The sequence below is a fragment of the Lepeophtheirus salmonis genome, chromosome 6, assembly GCF_016086655.4.
Source record: "Lepeophtheirus salmonis chromosome 6, UVic_Lsal_1.4, whole genome shotgun sequence".
Lineage (NCBI taxonomy): Eukaryota > Metazoa > Arthropoda > Copepoda > Siphonostomatoida > Caligidae > Lepeophtheirus > Lepeophtheirus salmonis.
The window spans coordinates 50,575,617-50,603,237 of record NC_052136.2 but is presented as its reverse complement, the minus strand read 5'-3'; the positions used below and the strand labels follow the sequence as shown (position 1 = coordinate 50,603,237).

The window sequence follows — 27,621 nt, the reverse complement described above, 5'->3', positions numbered from 1 at the left end:
ACTGTCTCCAAAGAGTCTGTTGGCACTTGGTGAGAGGGGCAAGAGAAAGAATTTGAATTATATTCTACCCCATAACTGATTGATGATAGAATAATGATGATATACGTGCTGTAGACCTGTTAAAATTTTTATTTCCAAACTTTTTAATATTTGACTTTTTCCTGTTCTCCAGGGTCTATAAAACTAAATATACCAGGTATTATGATTTCAGACCGTGACTATGCCTACCACATGGGCATGATAAATTTATTGTTAGTAGCTTTAAAAAAGGAAAAAAAAAGTGATTGCTTGTATTTTTTTACAATAGCTTTGCAATTGCTTATCGTATAGCAATGATATGGGTATGAAGTTAAAGCAAATAAACTAAGCTTTAATATGTTTAAATATGCTATTGACCTTTTATTTGTGTCCATGAGTAAATTTTATCCTGGATATTAAAAAATGCTTGTTCTTTATATATTTCCCATGTTTTTTAGTTATTCTTCTAAGTTATAATTAATTTGACAAATATGTATACAAATAGTGAGCACCATGGAGTTAAATACAAAAAAAAATCCTTTAACTCCAAGAAAAATCCTTGAGAACGGGAAAAAGTCAAATATTACAAGGTTTGTAAAAAGAGTTTTTTTTTACTAAGTTTAATTAGTTGAATAGATGAGAGGGATAAATTTGTAGATTACTTTGGGGTTTAAACACATTTATTCCCTAGCAATGAACGTGTAACTATTGTTTGATTTGTTACATAAATTTAAACAAATTTAAATATTATTTTGCAAAAGAACACTCATTTATTTATATATCATTGATGATATTGCATATGAACAATATATATTTTTTCAAATATCCTAATTCATTCAATTAAAATATGCCACATCAATGTATTAGATATCCTTTTTTGGTAAAGCTTCCCTTCAAATAAATGTATGCTTGGAAACTTTTATTTTGGCAACATTATTAGAATCCTACCCCAACTTTTTTTGTGAATTAGTAGTCTTTCAAAAGAAGTTTTATTTTAAACGTCTGTCTTGCGACTCCAAAATCCTACCTATAAATTGTTTGTTGTCACAATATATCTATTTTTTTTAGAATATTCTATTATTGTTGCTTGATCACATAGTGGTTTGTTGATTAATTAAATATCTTAAATTCAAATGCGTGCACCAATATGTTTCAAAAAATTTATTAACACTCTGATATTGTACATAATTTAAATATGTTTTTTGATCCAATCTAAATGCATTGAAATATCTGTAAAAACAAGAAGATGTTCTTTTTCCTTTATTACTGATAGGATACCAGCCAGAACACATCTTGTCGAATCCTGACATATGGTTAATGGTCCTCCTTCATTACGGCCATTTGCTACTGAGTTTTTTGTTGTGCATAGATGATCAGGTTTTTGGCAATCTTCGTCAATATTTTTGTTTAATTTTTTTACTATAGAGAAGTGAACTAATCCAGAATATTTAAATTGATCTACAATATTTGATCCAGTAACTGAAAATATATATATATATAAGTTCGTGTGGTATCTACTTCATATTGATTTAAAGTCACTCTTAATACACTTACAAGTGGCTATTTGTGTGTCCTTTATTGGAAAATAATCACTCGAAAAGCAGATGGGAAGGACTCTATCATTCCATATTAATTTATTATGTAGGGAAATTATGGCAATGTTGTTTTCACGTGTTTTCATGTTGTACTTTGGATGTTTAACAGCACTTTTAATAACTCCATTTTGATAACCATCCCCTGAAGATTTTGTACTTGATCCAGCAAATATCTTATATGAAAAGGAAAGTCTTATTTGTAATAATTGTGCATATTATTTGAAACAATATAATATATTGTATATAATGGAGGACGGTTCAAATAAAATAGTAAACTTACATTAATCGGATCGCTGTGATAATATCCTTGACAATTAGCTGTAGTTAGCACACGATCATTGGTAATGATAACTCCATTACACAATACTTCTCCAGTAAATCTGTGTACTATACGAGCATGCCAAGGGAATACAGAATTATCAAACTGTCCCTCTGTCTTCTCTTTTCTTTGATCACAAGAGTTGGATATATCGTTGGATACTCCACAATCTTGATAAAATATATATAATATGTTTTTATACTGTTGTAATGAATGTATGACACTTACCAAAACATCTATCTGGGCAATAGTCCCACCCACCTTGATTTAAATAGCACCAAGGCTTAGGATAGTAATTTGAATTTAGTAAAGTGCAAATTCTATGCATCCCATGGTATTCGAACGGAAACATACAAAATCCAGAGTTAGTTCTACATCCTAATCCTATTCAAAAATATATTTATTATAAAATTTAAGTAAGATTAAAAGAACTAACGTCCGGCATCAGCAGAAATTAATGACTGTATTAAGATCCATATTGTAATAATCTTCATAGCTTAGCCTTGGAATCAATTTTTTGCTATACTATTGAAATATTTGAAGAGTCCACTGGCTTCAACTGAAATAAAAATGCCAATTTCTTTGCTTATATATATATTTGAAACAAAAAATAACAACATGTGTTACATTATACACTTAGCTAAAATGTCCTGATAATCAAGTAAAAACCTAATGATAACACAGTATTTGGATGGACATTTTTTCACATCTGTTCTACAATAAGTATTCGTTGGAAAACAGAGTTACAACTCATTTATCTCTATATCAAATGATGATACAAATGAATAGTTATATTTGAATTTTGAAACCGAAAATGAGCTACAGGTTGTACATTGGAATATTTTGGATTTCAAAAATTAATGTAAATATTTATTAATAATATAAATATAACTGACTATCATTATCCGTATAAACCTTCTAAATTTATTTTATTATAAATTTTATATTAGTTTTTTTAGCAAAAAAAATGAATGACCTCTAAATGAATATTTCCATCTTGTATAATTAGGAAAGGTGCTTGAAAAGATATTAAAAAGCATAAGAATCTTCTTTTCATCGATTTCTTAGCAAAAATGGAGAGCATTGAAAGTAGTAATTTATGTATTGTTTTATATATAGGGTTCGGAAGCAAAACATGCACTGTTAATAAATGCCAATTATGTATTTAAAATAAAGAGGTTTTGTAATTTTTCCCTACATATTCCGAAGATCCTGTCCTTTTTGCATAAGTAAATGATAACACACATTTCTCAAATCTTTCATCATGAATGACCAAGCAGCAAAAAGGCAGAGGATCTCAGACCTTCTAGATTCCAAATTTGAGGTGGAAGAAATAATGGACATTGTGAAGTGCTCCAGGAGCTCATTTCCAAGGTGGCAAAGATAAAAAAGGATGGAGAGGACCTCTCAAGCAAAGAAAGAAGTAGGGGACACAACTTGAATAAAGATTCCGAGTTTTTGGGGCTCCTGTAGAAGAAGATCAAGGATGACCCCACAAAATCCATGAATTTCATCTCTAACGAGTTTGAAGTGGACGAGGGGACAATCAGAAGGGCTGTGATGGAAGACTTGGACTTGTCCTGTTCATCAAGATTCCCACGCCACCTGTTGACAAACACCCTGAAGGAAAGGAGAATGCAGAGGTGCAAAAAGTTCGTTCAAAGATCCAAGCAAAGGTATTCACAGTAAAAATTTCCTTTGACGAGAAAATTCCTTGGACCAGGTTTACAACTGTCAGAACGACAGTTGACTTGTGAATCACCAGAGGAGGTCAAAGGGAGGTTCCGTACATAGCATCCGCCAAATAATTGTCCTGGCGTCCGACAGCTAGATTATGCCTCTCGTCTTTTTTAAGGTTGGGGAGAAAATCGACCAGGAGGCCTACTACAAGGTGCTGCGGTTCACCATAGTGCCATGGCTCAAACCCACCTATGCAAAGGACAACTATGTGTGGAACCAAGATGGTGCACCCTCACACACATCGGCCGAATACCATAAGTTCTGCACCGACAAAATGACTGATTTTTGGTGCATACGGCACATACAGCCATCATCTTGACCGTATTTGAACCCGTTGGACTTTGCTGTGTGGGGCATCTTGGAGAATGAGACTCACTGGACGTCTCATCCGAACGTGGATTCCCTGAAGGCCGGCATTGTCAAGGAGTGGAACAACTTGTCCGAAAAGTTTATCATCAACTCCTGCAAGGTTCTCCGCCGCCCTGTGGAGGCTGTGATTGCTGCTGAGGGTGGCCATATTGAGTTAACATGTTACATAGGTCGTGTTTCAAGCTTTTGTTAAAAAATTTCAAAATTATTCATCAAAAAATAAAATTATTGACATTTTTCGAAAATCAGCCATTCAGTTGACGTTTTGCTTCTGTAATGATATTAAAAATTAAATTATTACAAAAACTTTATTATACATTAACTATTACCCACAACCAACAAAAAATTTTAACTTTATATTTTATTATTTAAAATAGAATTATATAAGTTTAAACAATAATGATCACTATATTAAACACAAATATCCTTATTTGTCAGGTTTTGCGGTATCAAATAACTAGAGACTATTTAAAATATACCATGTATATAGTAGGTTTATAGTTAGCTTCGGACGTCTTTTTATTCAATTCCTCGGGTTATTCTCCAGAACTATTCCAAAAAGGCTCTCCCGACTCTAATCTCCACCTTCCCTTGGGGTGTGGGGTCCCCATTTAAGGTAGGCTTCATGTGTGTCACGTCGTTGCTTAATCGCACGACCTCTCACCAAGAAGTTGTCTGAATCCGGTGAGTTGATCTTATTTTTATGGTTCTTCATTACTATGTATTCTTATATTATAATTTAGGGCTTGCGTGGGCCTAATGAAGGAAGGCTCGACAGGAAAACAGAATTCCAAGAAGAGCGCTGTTTTGGCTCAGAAGGAATCCAAAGTCTTTATTGTTTATGTGAGTTTTAATGGTACCATATGATTTCTGTCCGGTACATATAAAGAAGTTATTTTTAATGCTTAGAGTTGAAAAGGTCCACGCTTTTCAACAGCCTTGAAACTGAAGAGTAATGGTCCATACAATATTTAATAAATTAAAAGAAGTGTTGTCCATTTTAGATATGGGTAATCCATAAAAATTAGCTAAACTTTGCTAAAGATTTGGATTCCATAAAGAAAAACTAAATTAAAAACAATTTTTTAGAGTTGACATCTCCAAGAGCAGAATTCAAAGAAGTAGCAGAGTTGTGCTTCATTATTAACAGTAAGAAAACTAGTGGAGGTATTCATTGGACAAAGTTTAGTCAATTCATCAAGCCTACTGTGTGGACAATTCATATTATCCTATGAATATGTTAATGTTTTCAAATGGACTAAAATACGAAAAGTTTACCATCTATTCTATTTTGTAAACATATATGTTAAGATAATATCTTAAAAATTAAAAAAAACTACATAAACAATTTTTAATATCTGTGGTAAAATGTACCAATGATCACAAAAGAAAAAGTTCATAAAATAACTATAAAAATTGAATCACATTTTATTGGCTTTGAGTTTTGTCCAGTTTTATCAGTGCTATACGATAAGCCGCAATGCTTTAGTCAAAAAAATACAAACAATCACAGTCTTTATTGCCTATTTTTAGAGCCACCAACAATACATTTTGAAGGGTCATGTGGCAGGCATAGACGAAGTCCCAAATCTAAATAAATATTATGTTTAGTTTCTATATAATTTGGAGAATGGGTCAAAAGTCAAATATTAAAAGGTTTAAAAAAAAAAGTTAAAAATTGAAAAGGTCAATTGTACATGGATTACTTAACATCTAAATAGCCACACGCCACTCAACCTTATTATTAGACCTTTTAAAATAAATAATTATTCTATTAAATAACAATTGTAGAAGAGAATAATTAATTCCCGTTAAAAAGTGATGAATCATGAACGCAGAGATGGGTACTTATGCAATCGTATAATGAAAACCCTTATTTTTGATTTAAGTAATCAATCTTGGAATTGTGGATCGTCCGTGAAATATTTTGTAAGAAAATTTCATTTTTTGGTGATGAAACTTTAAACAGTCCTTCAAAAGTAATGATCAAGTGTGATTCAATTCTGTCAAAGAAAGAGCTAATTTTCAATTTTTATACAAGATTTCCTTTTTTTTTTTTTTCAAATTTCACTTTTAATTACAGATTGCCTTTATTAGTGAGTATGAAGGAAGAACCTCTGATCAAAACACATTGTGAAAGACATCTTTTGAAATAATATCTATAGTATAATTATGACATTGTCAGTTCCTTCGTGGTTCATCATATTTATATTTTATTGGAGAAGATCGTATCTAGATGAAACTATTTTTCATCTATAGATGACTTCACATTCTTTAATTCTTGATTCACCTTTTGTGTTTGAATTTGATCTCCCATTTCAAATTCGTAAAAAGTGTTGATATAGTGTTACTGATTTGATTTTTTAGAGGAGTATATGTCTGTGGTTCATTTTTGAAGAGTTTATTATCAAAAATGCCGTATCTTTCCATGTACATATATATATATATATATATAGACAATGTCTGCTTGAATATATACCTCTAACCTCAGGAATTTTAAACTTATTTACAGAATCTAAGTGTAGATTGTTCAACATATTAAGCTTGATTTTTCATTTTTAAATTCAAGAAATAATTCTAATCGCCCCTACTTGAACTGAATACACGGTATCTAATGAAGTTTGGTTGATATTTATTTCATTTCAAATTGATTCTGATAATTCATTTTGACAGCAACTTTTACATTGGGATATTTTTGTATTACAAAATATTTAGATTTAAATGCTATGAACCTTCATTAGAATAAATCATGATCATATTGATCACTCGATTTATAGTAATTCACCTATAAAGTAACAAATAAACTTATTTCTTGTTCAGTTCTATAATTATTAGTCTTATTTGAAAATCCTATCATGTATTACCCGGAATACCCTATCGATCAGATGCTTCACCAGTGTGGCAACAAGAAACCACACAATTTGTTTGCATTTTTTACCTCTAGGAAGAATGATCAATTTCTATGACAATTATTATTTATTGATAACTAATTAACGATAAAAACATCTTTATATAGCTTATTAAATCAAATCAGATAAACTTTTAACAGACAGGTTGCATGCTTTTAAAAATTAATAGTTTATCCAGATAGTTAGTTATCCATGGATTGTATAATCCTACCTGTAAACTTATTTCAATAATTATTATCGATAAAATCATCACAAGATCAAATGATAATTTCTGTAATATGATAATCTTTATTAGGTAACAAATAATTAAGTTTGAACAAGGACCTTGATTATAGACTGTAAACTAAGGGTAAAAATTGTAGTGTTTACCTACCTGATTTAGGAAAACACTGCGAAGTAGTAATTGGATAAAGTACAGAGTTTTTAATGGTGAATCAAGGACTACATATATTAGAAGGGCTTTTCATACACACTTAATATAAAAACAAGGTAGACATAAAAGATTACTTTTAAGTATGCGCATAAAATCACAAGTAAAACCGGGACATAGATCCCATCTAGATATACTCGACATAGACATAATAATATATAAAAAAATATACCTCATTTAGGTTGTGAATTCATTCTTATCCGAGTTCATTGATGTCCAAGATGAATCCTGTCGAGATATACTAGACATAAATATAATAATACATAACAAAATACTTCAATTAGGCTTTGAACTCACTCTTATCCGAGTTCATCGATGTCCAAGAATAAAAATGCCAGTACGAATTTCCAGACTACGACTCCTCCACTGAGTATTCCTGAAAGTAATTCTACTGATATGATTCATGGTATATATAAGAAAAAGTCTTAATGGCTTACATAATTACATATGATTTCCTCCGGCCTCATCCCTCAATCAACAGATGGACTCTAAGAGAACTCACACCTTCCCTCCTCCAAATATTCCATAAGAGCCAAATTCACAACTTTTTCCACACAATGAGACCTTCCATCTAATTTTGAGACCTGTCCAAGTGCTAATTATCCTAATAACTTATATCCTTCTCCTCACTTCGCGTTCCTAGGCTTGACCAAGATACTTAGAGACAATGTAGGTCACTCATCATTTTTTTAACATCGCCAGGCAGATATGACGTCTAGGCGATATATAAAAGCGCTCTTTAGCTGAATAAAACATAATATAGTCAGCTGTTTCTGTTCACAAGTTCATTAATTATATTATACTTATATGTATATGATATTTTATATATATGTGGACACTGTCCATGTGAGAAAAAAACGTTGTGAGTAATATTGCCGTGAAGCAATATGATTGTGAGTAATTTTATTGCAAGGTAATAATATCGTGCGCAATTTTGTTACAATTTATATTATACCAGAAAATGTGTGATAATTTGTGAAATTAAACCAAATCTTGGAAGAATTAAGAGGATCCCCCCCCCTTTGGTCGAAAAAGTTTTTGTTTAAGTTTTGATCAGTTAAAAGTATTGTAATAGCTCCAGAAAGGATAGGGAAATAGAGTAAAGGTAAACCAGCAGTAATTAATACATGTGCCCCACTAAAAGAATCAAACACCAGGAATTCGTGATGGTCTTGATAAAATTCAAAGCTCCCAACAACAAAGACACTCCTGCTATATATAAAACCCCAAAATGAGATACCCCTCAAAATAGGGGGGGGGGAGTATAAACAGTTCAATCTGTTCCTTCCCCACTTTCTACCAAAGCTCTTATGAGCAATAAACTTAAAGAGGGTATTAAAAAATTATGATATTCTCCCTGGACTAATGTTAATTTAAATGTAGAAAGTTCTCTTCCTAATTGTAGAAATTCAGGCAGCTAATATTAACAATGGTCTTAATTCAGCCGATGTTACTAGAACAAGGTTAGGCAACAAGAAAGTGGGTGGGCAGGCACAGTAGATTAATAAAATAAATATCCTTCTTTCTATTTTTGGTGACGTCATTGGGGCGAGTCTTGTTCATTAATACTAAATAAATTTAAAAACTAAAAATTTGTAGTGACTCAATATTTCTTAAGCGATATTATATTAAATATAACACCAAAAGTAAGTTTTTAAATTTAATAAATTATTAAAAATATAGACGTAACACATTTTAATAAATAATACGTTATAATATTTTTTATATATTTTATTTAATCAAATAACTAAAATTACAAAACCCAAGAGGCGTTTTATACCACTGAAGGACGTCTTGAATTTTGTATTGTCGAAGAAAGACAAATATAATACTGAATAAGTCGGAATTGGTGCTCATCATTTTGATCTTTAATGTTTGATTTTTTATTTAATTTAAACACTTACTTTTGGTATTATATTTAGTAAAACATATCTTAGGAAAGATAGAAAAACCAAAAAATATATTTCAATATTTTCAATATTCCCAAGTTTATTAAAAATGATAAAACTAGGCTGATTTTGAATCACTTAACATACACAGTTTTATTAAAAATCTGTTTTATATATTAGAAATAAAGGAATTTATGTTATTTTATAGTCTAAGAAGCAATATTTTCGTAAAATTTTTGTATGTACAAACATATGCATTCTTCTCATTATCTACATTCATAAATTTATCAGCATGCTTGTTTAAGTCTTCAAGTAATGACACACCTTACATAGAAATCAATAGTGGTTTCCCTTCTTTGTCTGCTCAGTTAAGACTGAAGACGAACCACTGAACCATAGATTGAACTCTAGAGATTATTTATTCAAGCCATCAAGACTTCCAGCAATAAGACATTTGTGGAGTGAGAGCAACGACCTTCTTGTTCAAAGAATTAAAAAATTAACTAAGTCGTATAATACAAAGTTTATAGCCACCTAACCACGTTCTACGTGGCATTAGAAACTATAACTCTTTAAAGTATCGGTAGTATTCAAGTGTACCACACGATTTCTGACAATACTCCCTCTATTGAATGCTGTCTCCGTCAATGTGGAGTGTGTGGTGGTGAAAAAATAATTAAAAATATATTGTCTTAGATTTTGGAGGAAAATATGATTGATGAAATAACTTATAGAATATAGACACATACAGATAGGTAACATCTGGAACCATTAGTGAAATCTTATAAAGATTTCGTCGAAGATTTTATGCAAGGTCTTCAAAAATATCAAACATATGCTTTTATAACCAAAATGAAATACTACAGATTTAAAAGAGCGAAGAAAGAGATAGAAGATGGAAAAATGGTAGTGGTCTTTTATTTATCTAGAAATTTATCTTTCGTTGTTCAGGACGAGGTGCAAAGTTTTCATTGCAACAATTCTAGGGCAACACTTTACCCTTTCGTTGGATATTCCAAGCAAAACACTAACTTAAAACATGTAAACTTTGTAGTGATATCTGAGTGTGAAGAAAATATTAAGAATATAAATTTTGCATATTCCAAATGTAGTAAAGATAATCAAGAATTGGCACCCTTAGCGACAGAAAAAAAAAGGGTCACCAATATACCTGGAACTCGAAGTTTTATCCTTGTGTGGAGATTATCCTTACAGGGGACATATTTTACTGCTTCTGAGGTTTCGATAGTTAAAACAGTTATCACTACAGCAAAAAAAAAGTTAAGTATTGATTTAGAAATTATAGATAAAATACAGCGGATGTAAGAAAAAAATTATTATTCTGTGCAATTATAAATTATTTGTGAACTCTTGATAAGAGAAATACAGTTAGAAATTTATCTGGTTGTCCTTTCTTTAGTCTTTATTTTATTGAAATGGTAAATTTGGTTGAGTAGATATGAATTAATAAGTTTTATTTTTTGAACTAGGTAGTAAAATTGATAGAAGTTTAGGTTTATAGTACCCTTATATATTTACAACACTTAGGGGCATTGTAGTATATATATAACCTGGATTTTAAAAATTTATAAATGAGTGCAAATTTGTCTCGCCATAATTCTAAATTAATTATCATTTCTAATATTGTACCCAAGTTTTGTACATCCCATGCTTAGTATTTCGCTAATAAAGTTAACCTAAATTTTAATGCAGCCCCAAAACTTTTTGTGAATGCTGCAGGCATTCTACCTGTCTATTGCGTCATTGTGTTGGCTTATACGATAAATGCCACAAAATAACTAAAGTAATATCTTTTCAGTGGATTTTAAACTAGAGATATACCTTAAAAAACATTCAAAATAGGTTAAAATAGGTTCTTTAAATGTACAAAGACACATTGTCAAAAAACCTTAATGCTGAAAGCCACTTTTCCTGATTCAATTCAAAAGTTGATCAAGCGTGTTTGGGATCCCTTCCTTACACCAAATCAGATGTACTTGAAATACCGTCTCTCATTTTGGGTCTTTTTCACAGAAAGGCTCTTCAAGGACGACCGGGCAATCTGCGAGGAATGGAGCAAAAAAAGACAATAACACATAGTTCCAGGGATTGCAGCGCCCTGAAGTATATAATACAAAAAATTAGCCAGGGTGTGGAGTCAAAAATTGGAAAAAACCATCGAAATACGAACTTTTGTATGGTTTTGGGGAACCAGTGATCTTCAGCGAGTGGTCTCGAAAGTTGTTATAATTTTGCAGTGTTCGTTGTCTGTAGCACATTACCATAATTTTTCCCCACGAGTCGTTCAGCTCGTATTGTTGAACATGCCAGTGGGTTTTTTTTTCTCTAGTTCTAGTTTGTTTTCTTTAAATAATTTAAAATTTGTGCCTTTGAAGTTTAAAATGTAGTGTTTGATGTCATACTATAAGGAAATGTGTACGTACGTTATATTCTGTAATTTAAAACTGTTATTATGTAAGAGTTCTTTGATACTGAGGAAAAAGGCAGTGGAAGAGATTAACCTGCCTCAGGGACCAGCAGCTTATATACACACCCCGGGAGTGAGGGTGTATTCAAACAAATTAAAAGGGACTCTAGGTGTTTAGAAATGCAGCAGTGGTGCAGTTTAAACGGCCTCGAGGCCCAGTCTAAAATAAGAGCTGCGAAATTAAGAGGTTCTTTGATGATCAAGGAAGGGCCTCAAAGAAATTAAGATTGCCCGGGACCCAGCAGTTCACCTGCACAACCCATAGTCTGGTTTGAATTATAGCATTTTAAAAGAAGTTTTCCTCGTGGAAATGGTAGAGATTAAAATATATTTTGGCCCCGTACTTCACCTGTACAACCCGAGATTCGGCTGCATGACTGTGCCCTCGGTGTCTTAACCAGAATAAAGCATGAAAGAAGCATGTTTTTATATTAGCATATTCATCAAACCAAAATGAGAATGATTCATAAAATTCTAGAGTTGTTATTTATTTATTTAATTAATTAAACTGAAGAATTTTTAATTAGTTTTAATTTCTTTACTTCTGGGCAACTCTTGCAAACCTACTATAGTATAAATTAGAGTTATAAATATAATAATAGGGGGTACGTTTTTATAACATTAATCAATTATCAATTAATCCTTGAAATTCCTGTCAAATAATTAAATATTTTACCATTAAAAATTGGTGAACATGAATGGGAATCATAATTACATAGCATTGGAGCATAAATCTTCATCGAATATATTCATTATTTTTTTGGTAAAGTGTCTTATAACCATTTAAAAACCCCGGGAAAATAGTTAAGTTAAGTTTGAAGGTAATGTAAAGGAGGGTTAGTTATTTATTATACTTTATGCTATTTTAACTTGACTATATACATTATTTTATATGCTAAAAATGAATCATTAAAAAAGCAACAGTAAATATGCAAGTTAACAATTTTGATAAATACACAAAATACTCGTACGCAAGGAACCTACACCATCTGTTGATGGAGACTCTGAAGGAAAGGAGACCGCTGAGATGCAAGAAAGTTCGTGCTTGAATCAAAACAAATGTATCCACAGTAAAAAAATTATCAGATGAGAGATTTTCAACGTGGACCAGGTCCACAGCCGTCGGAACGACTGTTACTTGGAGGATCACCAGAAGAGGTCAAGGAGGTGTTCTGCACTAAATATTGCCCAAACAATGGTCCAATGAAACAGATGTGTCCCTTCTTTTTAAAGACTGGGGAGAAAATCGGCCAAGAGGTCTACTACAAGGTGCTGAGGTTGACCATACTGTCATATCTCAAGGCCACTTACATGGAGAACAACTATGTGTGGATCCAAGATTCAGCACCAACAACATGGCTGATTTTTGGTCCAAGGACATGCAGAATTTGAGCCCGTTGGACTTTGCTGTGTGGGGCACTTCGGAGAGGGAGACTAGCCTGACATCTTGTCCAAACGTGGACTCCGTGAAAGCCGCCATTGTGAAGGAGTGGAATAACTTGTCCGATAAATTAAGTCCTGTAAACTTTTTGCAGCCGTGTAGACTGTGATTGGTGCTAAGGGAGGCTATATTGAGTGAACATGTTTGCAAAGGTAATGTCTCAATGTTTTGAAAAAAAAATCAAAATTATTTAAAAAAAAATAAAATTATGGACATTTTTCTAAAATCAGTCATTCAGTCCACGTTTTGCTTCCAACCCTGTATTTACGTCCACTAATCCACGCTGGAACTCCGTTATTATAATAAGCCAAGCCCCACCCAGTTTTGATTTTTTTTAAATCTTTTGAACAACCTTATATGCCTCCCTGAAATATGAAGGGTAAACTTTTATTTTCAAATGTCAAAGGTTGGGATGTTGAAGTTGTCTTTCTGATATCACTAGGGGATAACAAAACTTTACTTGATTTAATCAGAAGTCAGAATATTGACGAAGCTCAAACACAGTAAAAAATTTAGGCTTCAATCTCTAAATCTTGTAAATTTTTAAAACCTTTAAAATAATCGCTCTTCGATTAATTCTGTGTAGTAATTTGAGTTGATTTCGATTTATAGATAGGTTTACTATACCATGTACCGCAGCCCTTAGACGATATAGTAAGCTCAAGTACGTACTAACATTATTTAAATAAAGTGAAGAGTATTTAAATCAAGAATGATAGGAAATTAACAAAAAATAGCGAGAGATCCATATTGCCTCGTATAGCACAAGGTATCATAGGCTTCTGATAAATAAAAAGTATACATTTTTATAGATCGTATCAAAAGAAAATTTATTTATAAATGTTGTATGTTGTCATTGATTTTATTTAAAAGATAGAAAGTAATCATTACTCAAATAAATATTCTTAAGTTTCGTGAGAAGAAATGTTTTTAACGTTTCTCATGTATGTGACAAGGAGTAATTCATGAATTGACAATATTTATATTTTCTTGAAAGATCCTCATACAAAAGGATATAAGCTCTTCCTTATTTTCTTGAGTAAGTCCTTGTAATCTAATTACCTACTACGATTCAAAAATAATATTGAACATTGTTTTATCATAGGCTTTGACATCACAAAAATAATCCTTCTATTTAGGTTAACTAGCAGTCGTCACGGTATAACAATTTGAAAAAGAACACTGCCTGTTTGTGTTATTGATATACCATGAACGATTTTGTAAAATTACTAACTATTTACAAGTAGAAGGAGCTTTCATTGTTTCTTTTTGGAGAAGAATGGATGGAAATGCAATTCCCCAGGATGTAGACAGGGGTATAACGGTACCCCAAAGAAATTTTAAAGTTAAAACAAATTTTCCTCTTCCAATGTACGCACTATGTTCAGTCATGTCGAAAAGGCAATGCCAAGATCAACCACCGATCTTAAAACCAAAACAATCATCCAAACAATAACTGAAAACTCAAGAATATGTAGCCTATATTTGAAAGAACTATTTGAAGTAATAAAACTATCAATGCTTAAGAAAGATTTGTCTGATTTACAAGTATTGGTTTAACGCGTCTTTATCTACAGAAACTCGACTTATTAATTTAAAATATTATTAGTATTTATTTATTAAATAATCAAAAATTGGAACATGAAGTCGTTATTGCTGCAGCCAATGGATTTCTGAGACATAAATACCTAACAGAAGAGCTGGTTGTGCTATCTTTATTAAGCGATGAAATTGACAATGGTACCGATAAATCAATGACTTCTTTTGAAATTGCAAAAAGTTTCAATATAGTAATCTTAACTTTCCCAAACTGAAATAAAATGTGTTGAATGGCCCGATTTGATAGGACCACTGTCATTGAAAGTATTTAAATTATCGGGTATGGAGAACAGCTGGTGAAAAAAACTTAAAGATTATAAATTTCCTATTACTAATGACAGTGCCGAAATATAAATGAAATAAATACCTTATCAAGCTCCTACAGTTCACAATAAAGACCAGATACAAGTCAAAAAATAATTGGTTGAAAATCATCTTAAAAAAATAAAGAGTTCATGTATACAGGCATTAGTTTTCTAACTATTATATTCTTTCGAATACCTTAAACCTTTTGTACTCTAAACTAACAGGTTGCAAAAATTTGTTTATCCTTATATACTTAACAGCATTTTGTCAAAAAAAAAAAAAATGTGAGAAAATTGACCAATTTTAAGCCTTAAATTTCATGTGCTAAGGGCTTGCTGAATTTTAAATGTATTTATTTAAATTTATGTTTAAAGCCAGGTTTAGGTAAGTTTCACTATGAAACAGCAAAAATTTCATAATACATTTTGTTTTTTGGGACACCCTAACACTCACCTTCAGAGGCCCAGAACGTAGGTATATATATATTGATGGAAAAACTATAACAAGGATGTACGGTTAAACTGCTGGAGAAAAGTACAGTTAAAACTCTACCACCGCGTGTTTCTAGGTACCAAGGAATCCTTCTAATATACTATAATTCACCCTATCCCACGGGTTGTACAGGAGAACTGCCAGCCCGAGTCAAGTTAAATTTCTCCCCAGCACTTTCTTGAGCATGAAGAAACCCTCTTGTTCTCCCAAAATACTGTACAGATGAAGTAAGGGAACTTAAGATGGTTTAAACTACACTGCCGCCGCATTTCTGAGTACCAAGATCCGTTATACATCTTCGCCCACGAGTTTTGTATATGAGATGTTGATGTCTGAGGTAGGTTAGATTCTTCCGCTGCAACTTCCATGAGCATCAAAGGACCCTTTTAATATCCAAAATAGACTCGGGCCCTCATGTTGTTGTGGGAAAGTACTTAAAAATGATATTGTAAGGCTGCCATAACCTTGAAGGCTAAAAAAACTGTTACCCGAACCGTTTCTGGAGCTTAAGAACTTACATGAAAAATTGGTTCATTTGGTTGACCTGTGGTTGACCTTCAATGTGTAAGTAGGTAGATAACATTTTAGGAAGGCGGAGTTCCGCAACGGCCATTGTTAAATTTGCCTCTTCCGTTTTAATCGACTATGCTTGTTTTTGGGGAGACCCAAGTGGTGAATTTTGCTCTGGGGGCATATTCGAATCATGCCTGGGTCACCAATATAAAGTATTTAATGTTCAAATATCTACTGAGTATATTGTCGATAAATAATAATAATAACAGGAAGCAAAAAGAAGAAGTGATTAACTTGATCAAATCCAACCTCAACAATATGTACTAAATAAAATACTTGATTTTTTTTCAAATTATATGCTTGGCTTTCATCATATTGTAATTAAGTGGAATCATATGCATCTTTAAAAATGATATGATATATGTATATAATAAATTACAAATTAACATATCAAAATTTGAGTGAAATTGAAAATGATTTTGGATTTTTTTTAAGTAAAAATATTGGCTTCGTGACCTTATGGGTAAAAACTCATTTTCTTGATTTACACAATAAAATAAGTACTACAAAAGAATCGAACAATGATCTCTTAAATGGTTTTTAAAGTAGATTGATATCTTCAAAAACACTCAAAATACAGTAATTTAAAAATAGAGTTTTTTAATGACTTCTTAGAGGCAGGTTTCAGAATTTTTTTTACACCCAGTATTGATATTTCCTATTTATTTTGATTTTTAATTCGGATGTTTTCTTTTGACTTTATTTAGGACTTGCAAATTCTATTTCATTATTTGGATTTCAGTTTGGTCTGTAGAAGTGACAAAATCTAGCTTATCATAATATTCCCTTCTGTTTGGAAGATTTGAAATTTAAAAAAAAATTACAATGTGTAAGATTAGTGACAAATTAAGATCTAAGTGTGTCATGTTTTTTTTACGTGATCTTTCTATTTTATTACATAATATCACTTCATTCCAAATGGTAGATACATTTTTGTTATAAAAAACGATAATAGTTATGGCAATGACAAAATTGATTATTTTGAGCAATAGTGAATACGTAAAAATATGCCTGTTAAGCAGTTTTACTTGAAGATAATTATAAAAGAACATGAATACTATCGTAGCATTAAATTGTGTTAATATCATTTACATAGAAGAAAACCGTGACTCAATATTTTAAATATGGAGAGAAAGAGATTAAAAAAGCTTTGTAGTTCATATTTCTACGTCATATTGTTATTGTCATATTGATATGACATATCGTTTAAAAAAAGTTGATATTCTGTCAAATACAATAAATAGGGAATATAAATGTCAATTCGGCATGATAATATTTGAACAGGAAAATTGTATGTATTGGAACCTAAATGGCTTTAATGGAGTGTTAATTAGTACTTTTTTTTAAATTTACGTAGACGTATACGTGAAAATATATTTCACAGAACTTTGCATATTATACTTTTTAAGGTGCAATAACTGTCTCTGTGAATATGCAGTGGTTTATTTGTGTTGAATATTTAGGTATTATTTGCGGAGTAAAAATGCTATGTTAGTCATTTTTATGCTTACAAATAATTTTTTCTTTTCAATGGTAATAGGAAGAATAGAAATTACTGCACCTACCATTCCTCATTTTTTAGCCCTAATCTGCCAGAAGTTGTGTTATACTTTTGTAGTATGCGTAGTGTGAGGATAATCAATTGACTCATAACTGGTAAGAAAAACTCCACTCTTAACATTCTATGGTTGGATAAACTAATTAATACGTCGTATTCACTATATTACTGAAATAAATATACAGTGTAGAAAAATAATTATTTGATCTCTTGGCGATTTTATAAGTTTGCCCACCTATAAAGATTTTCAATGAGATTGAGGTCAATAGACTAAGCAGGCCACTCCATGACCTTAATATACTTCTTTTTTATTCACTCCTTTGTTGCCATATCAAATACGAAAATAAATTAACTAATCAAGTAATTATCATAAAAAATAGTGGTAAAAATAACATATTTTTCATATAGATATATATTTGGATGTCAAAAGACATCCAATAATGAATTTAAGATATAACTTGTCCTAGTTTCATCGACATAAATAAGATCATTTTCAGATGAACAGACCAATTCAACGTACAATATTTGTTGTAAACCTTTCATTATGCTAAGGGGATATAAATCCGCTGATGTAATAAATTACATTTTTATATACTGGTAATTTCTTCTAAGTCTGTGTTATGTTTATGAGAAATCATTCCCGAAAATGCTTAATAATAATCTTCAACGTTTTGTATAGAAAGGATTAATGGGAAAAATTCTTTTAATTAACTTAAGGACCTTATTTTCAATAAGGATCTAATTTTTTTTTACCCTCTAAAAAAATGTCTGCAACTCATAAAAGTAATTGTCACCAGTTGATGATACCATCCGAATCTCCTTTCAATGGACCATAATTTATTTTTATGAATAATATATACTTAACGTGTTTTAAATGTAGGAGAAATGTCTTAGGTCGATCCTTTAACTTTGTGATAGCAGTTTGAAATGTTTTATTGGATAAACTGTTGCACTTACCAGATATTATTTTCCATTTCAATAACTATTCGTCGAATGAAATTAGGTACTATATTTGTATTCTTTAATCATTATAAATAGGCTACTGCCATACCTTATTTTTATATGAAAAAGTTTTGATGTAACTTTGCAATTCCCTGTTATTTTTACCATTATGTTTTATGATAATTACTTCATTAGTTAATTTTTTCGCGTATTTGATGCACATGCTTTTTTCCTTTTCAAAGATAGGTTTAATGCCGTCTAATTGTGCAGTGAAAGTATATATTTTATTTCAAAAGATGCAAAGAAGAAATTTTGAGAGCATGATAAATTATTATATAATTTTTTTAAAGTATGTACTGTGTCAAATGTGAATATTTTTCCCCCATCATTTTAAAAATGATTTTTAATATAAGGTGTCTCAATTGATAATTTATCGAAGAATAATTATATGCATATATATATTATATATGAATATTATTATCTCCTTCAATTCAATATTTTTTGTATGACAACTTGTAAAATATCAAAAAAAAAAAGTGCATACTCTTTCTCTAGAGCGCTCTCTGTCTAGCTCGCCTTCCCTCTTGTTCTTTATTGTTTTACAGGGTATAATGACGTCATAATGTGTTTGATGTATAAATGAGGAAAATGAAGTATGTCAAATATATTTTCCTTTTATACTTTTTATACCGTAAGTTTCCCATGTGTATAGTTGATAATATTGTAGAGAAAAACGCGTGCAAGGAGAAGGGGGGAAAAAGACATATGGTATCATTGTTTAAAATACAGATGTGATTATCATCTGCCTGCTTTATTATGATTTTTGAGGGTATAAAGAATGTATTTATTAGCAAAATGTTTAATGAAGATATACTACGTATAATTGACTTAGACGTTTTTAATTCCGTTACAGTAGATTTGAAAACGTCACACTCCATGAAATTGTAATTCATTATGAACCTTATTCTCAGAATAATAGCTAATGAAACGACAAAGTAGAGTATTTGAAATATATTTGAAGCTCAAAGTTAAAAAAGAAGGCTTTAATTAAATATAATCTACATACTAAAAAATAAACCATTAAACATTTAAGTTAAATATACAAAATTAAACTATTAAAATCATATAACTATTAATAATAATAAATTATAAATACAGAATATTGAAATAATAGATTGATCTAGATAATTTTTTCTTGTTCTAACATCGGAATTCAGTTAAATATGTCATAACTTTAGGTTGCAATACACAAGCGAGACGTGGAGTTTAATCAAAAGATAATCACCCCTCTTCTTCATGTGGAAGTTGCTAAACACAATTGTGCACAAGATAAGATGAGATCTAACTAACTATTAATAATAAAGTAAATGTCAAAATAATAAAATTAGACAATAAATATAATAATAAAAAATTTTTAGAAATAAATTCATCGTAAAAATTTTGAGCAAAAGCTAATTATGTAGTAATGTCCGGCGATATTACTCCCTATTAAGAGCATAAAAAAGATATTTCCCCGTTATTTAGGTATGCTTATATAACAACATACTATTATCATGAAGGATATACACAATTGTTAATTATAATGCAACACCCAATGTAACTAGCCTCGTTGTTGTGACCATTTAAACAGTTGTTTTTGCCTTTTATAAGTTTTCTGAACACCATTTCTTGGAGCCCATCAACCATAACTAAGCCTTAAGTGATAAAAAAGTAATATTTATTGACTATGTAATATTGGAAAACCTAATTATCATACCCAAGTCTTAAAGCGAAGTAAGTAGTCTCAGACAAACTAGTTGCAAACCATTCAAAGCTACTACCCCCGTTGTTGTCACCATTTAAGCAGTTGTTTTTGACCTTTTCTGAGTTGTGTATCATAATTCTTGATATGTTTAGCAAAAATAGAATCATATTTTATGGTTAGATTTTTTTTTAAATTGAGTACTTACTGTGTGATAGTACAAAATTCAGAGTTCCATTTCGATATTCGTAAATACTTTTTACTGATAACTTGATCGTCATTTGGTGTGGATGACTCAAAACATTTTTATATGTATTTCTATAAATGACATCAGTAACAACATCCTCCATTAATTTAATAATGGTTCCTCGGGAAGGGATATGTTTACCCTTGTATTTCTCCATAATTTTTTTGAACGTAGATGATTAGCAATGGATAAGGTTATATTACATGCAATAATCATCGTTGTGTGATCAAAGTTAAAGTCTGACTTGATGTATTCATCGTTAAATTGATTTTATAGATGAATATCCATACTCTTGTTATGAGATGAGGATAAGAAGTGGCGTGTAATTCTAGACAGGGGACTAAAGGCACATTTATATCGACAAATCCGACAAACCATCTGTTTCTCACCCGGTAAATATTTTCCAAATTCCTAGGCCTCCATTTTCAGAAATCTAGACAGAAGACGATGTAATTTTAGACATTTTATTCAGTTCTCTATCGACTATCCCCATCTAATATTATTATATTAATATTTAATAATAAAGGCGGGAATGATAACGTTCATGATTGATAGAAGAAGATGTATATTATTTAATCAATGATGCCATAAGTATTTCTTCTCTTCTCCTCGCACGCTTTTCTATTCTTACCAAAATGATCACCCTTACCCATGTGTAAAACTGAGGACTCCTGTAAGCAGGACAGGACACTACGCTCACGCGTTTCCAATATGGGTCTTTGTTTATTCTATATGGAATGTCTCTCTTAAAGTGCTTTACTACAAAATAAAAAGTTTTTAAAATTATATTGCTAGGGAAAATCACCAAAATAATAAAAATGAGGCTATATATTTCAAATAAAAGTGGTATTTTATTAGTACTTATATAAAAATAAACATAAAAAAATATAGAAAGAAAAGGCACTATCAAAAAGTACTAAGTTGGTTCAAGTCTACAAGTCAGAAGATTTTGATTGAAATTTACCTTTTTTTCTATTATTTTCTGAGTTCTTAGCTGCCATTCTCTTTTTTTTTTAAATTCAGATGTCATCATTCAGTTCAGCACTTAAATTTTTACCCATGATATTAACCGAAGCGAATGAAATTAATTGAAGAAAAGCTGATTGGGAGTGTCCTTCCTCGCACTTTACTCCCACAACAGCGATAATGTCAGAGTTTAAACTGTCCTGCATCCTGTCAATGAATGTGGCGACAAATGAAGCTCTAGGATTTGGCGTGCCAACTAAACAAGTTTTCTCTTCAGGGGTAGCTGTGATGTATTGGAACATGGAGTGAGCATAAAAACAGCAGAGGTAGAGAAGGTCAGATGGAGTCGACAACCCCCCCTCTGCTCATTATGTCGATGAACTTTTTCCGGTCTACATGCTGATTGGTTGGGTAATCGAAGGTTATTGAGTCCGGAGGGGCGTCTTTGATGACCATTAACTCTTGGCATGATGTACAACTGATCTTCTTCAAAGAAAAACCAATATACTCGGCAACAAAGTAAAGAACATTACTCTTTTCCTTGGAAACTAGTTCCTGGAGGTCATCTGGTTGCCCATTAGTCAAAATTGCCAGCTTTTACCAGGTCTTCATGCATCAGAGCTTTAATTTCTGAAGTAGTCATACCTGAAAGTTTAAAAAAGTAAAATATTGTAATGATATTATTATATTGTAAAATAAGTAATATCTAAATAAAGAAGCCTACTATTAATAAATATTTTATTTACCTGAGAATTTGACAGTACTCAGAGTACGAATCTTTTTCTCTGCGTCCAGGATCTGTCTCACGCTGATGTAGTTGCTACATCCACTTAATTGAATGTATTCCCAGCTCTCTGTTTGATTCAATTCTTCTTTTGCTCCCAGAAAGGAAGCCAAATTAATGGCTTGAATCACAGTGTTGACCTTGCCTTCTGAGGTGATGTGTGACACTACCTTTTTGTCAATCAACCAGAGTGGTAAATTTTGAATGACATATCTTTCACAAACTGGATGCTGGCTACTTGTAATGAGTATGAAGTCTGATCGGAGTGTCTCGTTGGCCAATTTGTCACCAAGTTCTTCCACAGGGAAGACTGACAGAGAGGTATTTGTGCTATTACAGCAGATTCTAAAACCTAGTTTTATATTAAAAATTTGTTTAATAATATTTTTCATTTTTTTACTTGTCATATATTTTAAAATACGAGTGTCTTGTTTTCCTCATTCATTGCTTCATGGCACTTGCTTACCGAAGTTAGTATTTTCAAATTTTGCAAGTTCCACCTTACCTTTCATCCGCAGAGTATTGTATTGGTGTGCTATTGTGCAAGCAAGAACCTCCTTTCTAATGTTACCAGTCACCCCACGAACAAAACCTGTTTGGTTTTTTCTCTTTTGTGAGTTACCTTATTCGCTCTGCTTCATCCCATGAGGTCGCAAAGAGATATTAGAGTATTTGCTATTATGCTTTTTCAAACATATTCCCCAGAAGCATCATCATTTACGTATATCACCACTCTTTTATTCGTATTCCGAGGCCCGTCGTAGTTAGGAGTTAGGTCTCCGATTGGCGTAGTCTGTGTCAAGAATTTTAATAACTTAGTTCCATTCAATGTTGTAAATATGGGGACCGTTCTTTCTTATTATTACAATTTCGTTTGCCTTCTTAGTAATGTCTGCGTAAAAAAACCTTTTTTTTTTAGCCCTGGTTTCATTTTTATATTCTTTATTGCCCTCAGCAGGCATTTGAGGAATATGAATACTCTTTGAAGGAGGGGTTTCATTAGTTGGGCTCTCTCTGCCTTGTTTCATTTCGCTAGGGGCAAACATTGAATCCTTCTTTTTTTTTTATCAGGATTTTTCTTGTTCTTGGCCTCTTTCAAAGCCTTTATTGGTTCCTTCTTCATTACAATATTTTGGGACTTGTTGTGGGTGATGGTTTCTATAATGATTGTTGGGTCGATGTTAGAATCGTCATCCATATTTATAATGAAAATGATATATGTAGTTATAAATGATATATATTTAGAGAGAGGTTGGGCGATATTGAAATCCTAAAAGCTCCGAGCAATATACATGTATATGTTTTATTATAATTTCTAGAAGACAAATGAACAGCAAATACATCTTAATTCTTAAATCCCTTGATAACTTTCCACCAAAAAAAAGGAGAGATCAAGGTGGTCAAAAGTCAGCAAAATCCCCAAAAAGAGGTAACAAGTTCTTATATCACTATTTAAAGGAATGAATATATAGAAAAATAATAACATAAAGAAATAGAAATAATATAAAGCAACTTTATTATTATTTAAAAAAAAAAAAATAAGAAGGGAGATTACACGGTGAGAAAGATGAATTACGATGCTACTGTAGGAATAGCATCTCTAGTATTATTTTGCCTCTCTGATGTAGCTATGCCACAAGCTGCCCAAACAAAGTGAATATGTGTGATTATTTTATTATTTTCTTTAAAAAAGATCAAGAGATCAAAATGTCTTCAGGAGCCATTCAGGGAAAATCTTCTATGTGGAAGAAAGTCAAATAATTAAGAAATAAAAATGGAAATGACGACATTATAAAATATGGGCGAACTCCGATACACTATGCAAGAAGTCCAACAATTAGTAGATCAAGTTATAATAGTTCAATTGAACCCGCCATCAATGGATATGGAATTAAAGACACAAAAATGGAAGAAACTAAAATAGAAATTAACCAAAGACAGCTATATCCTTGTCTTACCGGAATAATTTCATATCGTCTGTGACTGTGACTTGTATAGAAATGACGATGATAAAGTAATACACGCCATATTACATATACCGATCCACCGGGAGGAAGAAGAACGAAATACTAGTTAAATCTTAGTGGTGGGTTTGAACCATTATGCGGATCCTACATATATATTGCACAACGTGAGGATTTGTGTAACTTCAGGGATGTTAACGATTGTCCTAAAAGTAAAAAGCGATGTATGTTATCTTATTAAATATGAAATATTTTTCATAATCAGAGACATAAATCAGAGCTGCTGAGTATGAGGTTTTATTATCTCAATCCTTCAACAATACCAATTCCGACCTACGTTTCAACTCCTTAAGTTTTTTACTATTCTTCAAAATTTTCGCACCAACCAGATTGATCGGGTTGAAAGGAAAGGAATGTAAGGGATAAAATTATCATTCTCCTTTAAATGAGAGCCGTTGTGAACAAATATATATATAAAACTCCACTCCTTCAATAAAAAACTCAACATTAAATCCGACTCAAGATCCAATATATATTTGTTATAATTTAATAGCATCAAAACTCAATTTAAACAGTTTTATTTTCAAAACTTAAGATTTTTCAGCTTTAATTATATTATTTTTAACGCATTCTTGGATGAGGATCCGGAGAATTGAAAAAACTGAGACTTTTTGAAAAAACCCGCAGGATAATCTGATTTTAGGGAGAATTGCAGCAAATTCCTCACTAAAAGAACCGAAAACTGGTTTTCTAGTTTGATAAAAATAATTTATCATCCCTAGTGGATGACGACAGGTATTGTGAACTCCAGTCTGAAAAATGGAGAACTTAGATAAAAGTTGAGGCCAATGGTTTAGAGTTCCTGTTTCAACAAGTCTTAATCCCCTTTCACAAGCTAGCAAAACCCAAGACTTCTTGAGAGAAGAGAGGGTGGCATTTTGGAACCCCAGATCTGGCTCTTTAACTCCCTTGAAATTAATCCCATGGATTAATTATTTTTGGAAGATTTATAAAGGAAGGACTCTGCTAATTCACGTGACAGCATCGATTCATCATCAAGTAATCAGACAAAGTCTCCCCCGTGGACGTGGTCATATCTTGCGAATGATTTGCGAAGAAAGCGGTCACATTGAATGATTTTATTCTTTTGTATAATTGGAATTTGGTAAATAAAATTTCAAACATCTACTTGTTTCCTTTATGCATAAGGATGCAGTTACAGTTGGTACAGATTTAACTAAAAAAACCTGTCAAGTTTCATGAGGCCCTTATAAATCATTGAAGCATTCTTAACTTTTTAGGGTGAAAAATGAGCTCTTATTTTGTATAAATTTATTTTATTTGTTCATTTAAATAAATAGAAATTTTATTCCGTCTTAATGCTCAAAGTTCTTTTTATCTTGGGTCAATTCTCTTTAAGAAATATTTATTTACACAATTCCCAAAAATAATATCCACAGTAGATTCGGAGTGGAATCGATGATTGGCCTTCCATAAAATTATTTAGCTAGTACCCAAGGCAGACACGGCTGAAATAAATAAATTAGTGTTGCCAGATCCTAACATCAACCATATCTAAAATGGACTAGAAGATATAGTCAAGCTTAACTTATTTACAGCAGTTCGTATGCACAAACCAATGGTAGTGGTGTATTATAGCAAATCGGAAGGGGTTCTTGGTGATTAGAAATGAGACAGCCATTCAGTTTTAACTGCCACGGGCCCTGGTACTTTACCTGTCCAACCAGATGGCCGGAGTGTATTTTGGATTTGTTAGGAAGGTTCCTTATTGCTCAAGAAGGGGGCGGCAGAGAAATTGAACCTGCTTCAGGGATCAGCAGAGCATATACAATTCACGTAGGTGCAGGGGGGGTGTATTATAGTTTATTATAAGGTTTCTATGGTGCCAAGAACCACGACAGCAGTAGAGCTTACACTGTATTCTGGCCCAGCACATCAATTGTATAACATAAGAGTTTGGGTGTATTTTAGTAGATGTTCTTGGGCTTAGAAATGCGACGAATGTAAAGTTTAAACTACCTTGAGGACCAGTACTTTACCGGCACAACCTGGATCTCGGGGTATACACGGGATATGATGAGTATTTCTTGATTCTCAAAATGGGGTGGTGGAGAAATTTAACTTCAAAGTTTAAACTGTATTTTGGCCAAGTACTTCACATGTACTACCTGAGAGCCGAGTTGTGTTCTGGATATTAGAAGGTTTCTTTGATGATCAGGGAAGCAGTGGCTGAGAAAATTAGCTTGACTCGGGCCCAGCAGTTCATCTGCACAACCTGTGGGCTGAAGTGTATTTTAGCAAAGCAGAAGGGGCCTTGCTAATTCGAAACGAGGTGGCGCAATAGTTTAAACTTGATTTACAACCTGAGATCCGGGGTGGATTTTCGGATATGAGAAGGTTCCTCAGATACTGAAGCAAGCGGCTGCGAGACAGCGAGTTCGGCGTCTGGCCCTGAATAAAACAAATAATTCATCAACGTTTGAAAAAATTCTAACTAATGTTGTTTTTTTAAATAATAAGGGGAAATATAGTTTTACCAAGGTACAATATATATATATATATTTAAGCGTACTTTCATACTCTGTATTTGGTATACAACATCATAATATTATAGTTCTCCCGCCATACAAAACCTGGGAGAAAGAGAAGGGGTGGGGCAGTATCAGGAAATATAAAATATGACAATAAAAAGACAAGTTTACTTAGTGGATAGTATTGTGATTTTCTGTAAAAAAAAAAAGAGTAGGTTGAACCTTATCAATATGATTTTCAGACTTTTTAGGGGCATTCGCCAATGATTTTCAACTTATCATAAGGAGGTTGTAGATGCAAAGCAACTGCAGCACTCATTTCCAATATTTATAAACAAAAACTTTTTCTCGTTGCAAGGCATTGATGGTTCATGCAGAAAAGATAACTCTTCTTAGAAATATATATTCTTTAATGAGCGTGGTGCAAAGGAGTCATTTATTCTTTGAAGGACTTATGTTTGTTGATATTTTACTCCTCACATTATTAATCAAATAACTCAGTAATAACTCATTGTTAATCCTTTAGAATTTTTTTGTTTGCGAGTTTTTGTTGGTATCCCAAACAATGTATTTTAATATTGTAATCTATTATCGTTATTCTTTTATTTTTAGGGGGGGGGGAACTTAAGTATAAAGTGTAACCATTTGTGAGTGTGCTCATAAACGACAGAGAGAAAGAATGAAGGTTTGTTGAAGAGC

General features: G+C 31.9%; 1 protein-coding gene across 1 annotated transcript; it reads right to left on the bottom strand.

The window, feature by feature from the left end:
- Positions 1-1,207: 1,207 nt before the first annotated feature.
- LOC121120075 (ovochymase-2-like) lies at positions 1,208-23,434 on the bottom strand. The gene is made up of 6 exons (XM_040714916.1): positions 23,356-23,434; positions 22,369-22,758; positions 2,161-2,316; positions 1,894-2,102; positions 1,573-1,786; positions 1,208-1,497 (listed from the first exon to the last, which is right to left on the bottom strand). Exons 1-6 carry the CDS (start codon positions 23,432-23,434, stop codon positions 1,208-1,210), a joined length of 1,338 nt encoding a protein of 445 aa, XP_040570850.1.
- Positions 23,435-27,621: the final 4,187 nt, after the last annotated feature.

Excerpts from the sequence above, each read along its gene's own strand:
- LOC121120075 (XM_040714916.1), bottom strand. The coding sequence starts at position 23,434 with ATGAAACAAGGCAGAGAGAGCCCAACTAATGAAACCCCTCCTTCAAAG. Across the intron at positions 22,759-23,355 it reads TCCTCAAATGCCTGCTGAGG|GTTTTAGAATCTGCTGTAAT; the intron begins GCAATAAAGAAT and ends ATATAAAACTAG. Across the intron at positions 1,787-1,893 it reads ATCACAGCGATCCGATTAAT|ATATTTGCTGGATCAAGTAC; the intron begins GTAAGTTTACTA and ends TTTTCATATAAG.